General features: G+C 33.7%; 1 protein-coding gene across 1 annotated transcript; it reads left to right on the plus strand.

The window, feature by feature from the left end:
* The first annotated feature begins 255 nt into the window (after window positions 1–255).
* On the plus strand, window positions 256–2,998 carry LOC108976632 (probable cytochrome P450 313a4). Its single transcript, XM_018945860.1, has 8 exons — window positions 256–478; window positions 544–747; window positions 817–1,002; window positions 1,095–1,164; window positions 1,276–1,390; window positions 1,459–1,617; window positions 2,174–2,597; window positions 2,650–2,998. Exons 1-8 carry the CDS (start codon window positions 304–306, stop codon window positions 2,811–2,813), a joined length of 1,497 nt encoding a protein of 498 aa, XP_018801405.1. The 5' UTR covers window positions 256–303; the 3' UTR covers window positions 2,814–2,998.
* The last annotated feature ends 1,444 nt before the right edge of the window (window positions 2,999–4,442 follow it).

The raw sequence follows: 4,442 nt of genomic DNA on the forward strand, positions 1-4,442 counted from the left end.
TTTAATTCCATTTAATACAGGGGCATGTCCCATTGATAACAATTTAACATAGCTGTAAAATGGACGCATATATGTATATCTATATATTTTGTAATAAAGAAAAAGTCATAAGTATACAAATCGAAACGTAAGCAATTGTTTTTATATCCGATTTCAGCGCATTGCTATTAACTTTAACTCTTAGACAAAAAAAGTACAAATGGAATTCCTATAAAAGTTAGTGCAGTTTTCCGCTTTTGACTCAGTTCGTGCTATTTCATATATTCTGCTAAATCGTGGCGTGCTTAGCAGCGCTGTGTGAAAATGGGCGCTTTAGTTGGTATAGAAATGCTGATTATAGCGGTAATCGTGCTGATACTCTCTGCCGGTTGGCGCTTGTATGAAAAGCGGAAGTACTTTAGCAGTGTAACCTCCAAGTTGCCCACACTTTACGGCATTCCTTTTATTGGGCAAGCTTATCAACTTCTTGATTTAAATAGTAAGTTTTGTTGTTATAAAGTTGCTGAGAAACTAAGTGATGCCTTAATATACACACAATTATAGAATTGTACCATAATATCAGTCTTAACATCGATACCTTTAAACAATTAACCGGTTGCTTGTGGATAGCCAATACGCCGTTCGTCGTTACCGTCGATCCTGAGGTTGTCAAGCATGTCACCACCTCGCCTGTATTCCTCAACAAAGCCACAGATTTGTATAAACACTTCCATAACGGTGTAATAAATGGTATCATCGTAAGTCCAGGTAATAGCACCCAAATCCTGTAGGTGTTAATTTGCTTTTAATTGCATTTTTTATTTCTTGCACGAGCAGCAAAGAAATGGAAAATCAACCGCAAGGCTATAACGCCATTCCTCGCACATAATAATATCATGGCGTTCTTTACTTATTTCAATGAAAATGCAATTAATATGAAGAACAGACTGACAAAGCTGGCCGGACAAGGAGAACAGGATATTTTTACAATTATCAAGGAATGCGGCTTGCAATTGAGTCTGTGTAAGTATTTACGCCAAACTATTTTCAAATACCAAATTTTTCTTATAAATGCACTAACTGAACTTATTTTACCAATTTCTATAAAATTGCAGTAACTATTATGGGCATCAAGATGGAAGAAGGTGATGAGACGTACAGGGAAATTATGAATGCATTTAATGTGTGAGTAGAGTCTAAAGGCCTTTATACTTAATTTACAAAAAAATATATATACTAACGGGTTAATTAAGTGAAAGTAATAATTATTTAAATAAATATTCAACTTTGCTAAAGCTTGATTGATCTCATGGCAAAGAACTCCATATACAGTTCGGTGGGCCTAGGTTTTCTATCCAATACTCCACAATATAAAAGGTACCGTGAATACCTACGAGACTTTGTACGATCTGTAAGTAAAAAATTATTACAGAAATAAATTATTTATATACATAAATGCATGTTTAACCATTATTGCAGTTGATTAAACAGAACCTTTCGCGAAAAAATGATTCTGAGGCCAAAAACGATTTCGAAGAGGACAAACAAATGATGATTGATTTAGCGCTGAAGTCCATGCGCCAGGGAGTATTCAGCGAAAAAGATGTGGAAATCGAGTGTTTCACCATGATTGCAGCGGTAAAATTATTGCTTTTTTATTTAAATATATATTTTTTTTTCGAAATTTTGAAGAATATCGTCGTTTTGGTCTTCTCATTAAATATTTTTTTGTTCAAACTTTTTTGCCGTACGCTATCTTACATTAATGTTGTCATCTTTTTTATGACGAAAATATTACCGAAAGCGTGTTCGACTCTAGAACGCGTAACAAATTTTTACTATAAATTTGAAACTGGTCGCAAACTGTTGCTATAACTACCTGCCCAGTTTTCCACACAATTTGGCATTCGATGCTAGCTAAAAGGCCTGAAAGCTTTATATAAATTCTGCGTCCAATTCCATTGAAGGCGTATCACCTTGGCACTGCCAAGCACAGTCAAAATATATCTCTAACATAAATTGAAAAAGAATTGGATATTAGTATCATACAATAATCTCTTTTCATAATTACAGTGCTGAAACCGATTTTTTGGTTTTTTTTTCTTTTTTGCAAAGATTTGTTTTTATATATTTAAGGCTAAATCTTCAACAGATCACTGGAATAACAAATATAATAAAACTTTATTTTCTCCAGTCTTACGAAACCTCGGTTAGTGCGGCCTTCACGTGCCTTATGACGTTGGCTATGCATCCCGAAATACAAGAACGTGTTTTCCAAGAGATTTGCTCTGTTTTTCCGGACGGTATCACAACCGTAGAGTATGACGACCTAAAGAATCTTCCATACTTGGATATGTGTATAGCAGATGCATTACGTTTGGCTCCGCCAATACCCTATATTGGACGTGAAGCTATACATGACACCGAACTCTGTCCAGGCGTGAAAGTACCGAAAAATATGCAAGTAGTTATACCAATTTATGAATTGCATCGGCGTAAGGAAATTTGGGGTCCCGACGCACATCGTTTCAATCCGGATAACTTTTTGCCCGAGAACGTTGCAAAGCGGCACCCAAGTTCTTACATGCTTTTCTCGAAAGGCGCACGCAATTGTATAGGTAAGTGTATATAGGTTTTGTTGTAATATTTTTCAAACATTTCGTTTGACAGGCTTTCGTTATGCTGAAATCTCGTTACGTATCATATTGCTACATGCGTTACGCAGTTTAAAATTTTCGACAACTTTTAGATTTGAAGACATCGTTCATCAGCCTAAAGTTACATTGAGTTATAAAGTCGAACCGCCAATAAGTATAGAGATTAGAGCAAACTAGTTTGGAGAGTTTGGTATTATCGTCCCATATTATTGAATATATAGTTTTATTTATGATTCCCTCAGAACTGTAACTATTAGTTTGATAGTTATATATTATACAGGGGCATTGATTAGATAGTTTTAAGAAATGTGTCGATTGTTTCTGAGAAATAAATTAGATTTTCAAAATATATACCACCCTAATACTGATGTATACTTTACACTATTTTTTTATTTTACAATATTTAAAATATATTTGATTTGGTAAAGAAAACTTGACAACTGCCATATTTCATAAATCTGTAGATGGAATTCCTAACCCCACCAGTTAGATCATTCCATGTTCAACGAAACTGCCAAGGAGATCGAGTTAAGCCATCTAACATACGTCAAAAAGTAAAATCAGTTTTACCCGGCATCTGTGCAAGCCTTTCATCAAGCGGGAAACTCCACTTTACTTTACATTCTTCATTTAAATTTTGATCTCAGGACACCAAGTAACGGTAAAACAAATCGACAACAATTTCCTACAAGGTCTTTTAAAGTAGCTGTAGGCTTTTTGCTTTTAATACCAATTTCTAGATCACTCAATTTTTGTTCTATTAATTTTGTTTACTTTCGAGTGTCGAGCACAATTGTCAGAGTGGAATCTGCTTGTATTATGTTCACAGCAGCACCACATTTATTGCATTGCCATCGAGAGTAGTCTCAACAGAATCATTGACTTTCAACATAGCATACCCTTATGAATGCGTGTGGGGCAAACGCTTGCAGTGGAGACTTATATTTGGACGATGTTTTTTAAATCAACGAGCAGTAGCGCACGGGTAGGAGGGTTCTCTGTAATTATATGTATATAGAAAAAGCAAGTCTACGTGAAAAATTCCGAATAGAATCAATTAAACGTTTGAGATATGGATGTTGTTTAGAGAAGTACTTTGAATGTAACTGTGTTAAAAGTCGATAACAGCTGAGCCAAAATTCCTATATATATATGTATATGTATGGCTTACAAAACACCTCTCAATATAATTTCTAGTACTTCACTTATGTGAAAACTCATGAAAAAATCCAATTTTTCCACTAAAGACCCCAAAAGACACGCCACTGACAATTCATACTCTACAAAGTTGCTGTATTTCGCTACAGCTACCCAAATTATCTACGGCTCTCTCATGTGATGAGCTATAAAGACTCATATACCATGAGAATAAAATGTCACATACATATGTATGTATGTATATGGATTAATGTTGATTTGCAGAATCAATGTTTGTGACAATAGATTAATTTCTGTGATTAGAGAGAGTAACAATCATACATAAGTACATACACAGACGAATAGGGTAAATTAAAGATTTAGAGAGGGTTGATGTAATGTCGAGAGTGAATTTTAATAAGAGAAATAACAGTTTATGTATAATACATATATATATGTATATATGTAGAAAATTATTTAGTTCGTTGGCAAAATTATAAAAGATAAAAAAAAAAAAAAAAAAAAAACAATAATGTAAACGAAAAATAAAGATTGAATGAAATAATTGGCTTCCTATAAGTGGAAATATATTCCATATATTTTAACAGTCGATACCAATTACAAATTTTTTTTTTGCTGTTTTTTTTTTTTAATTTTAAATTTGCATTC

The sequence above is a fragment of the Bactrocera latifrons genome, unplaced genomic scaffold (genome assembly GCF_001853355.1).
Source record: "Bactrocera latifrons isolate USDA-ARS-PBARC rearing strain unplaced genomic scaffold, ASM185335v1 scaffold_79, whole genome shotgun sequence".
Classification (NCBI taxonomy): domain Eukaryota; kingdom Metazoa; phylum Arthropoda; class Insecta; order Diptera; family Tephritidae; genus Bactrocera; species Bactrocera latifrons.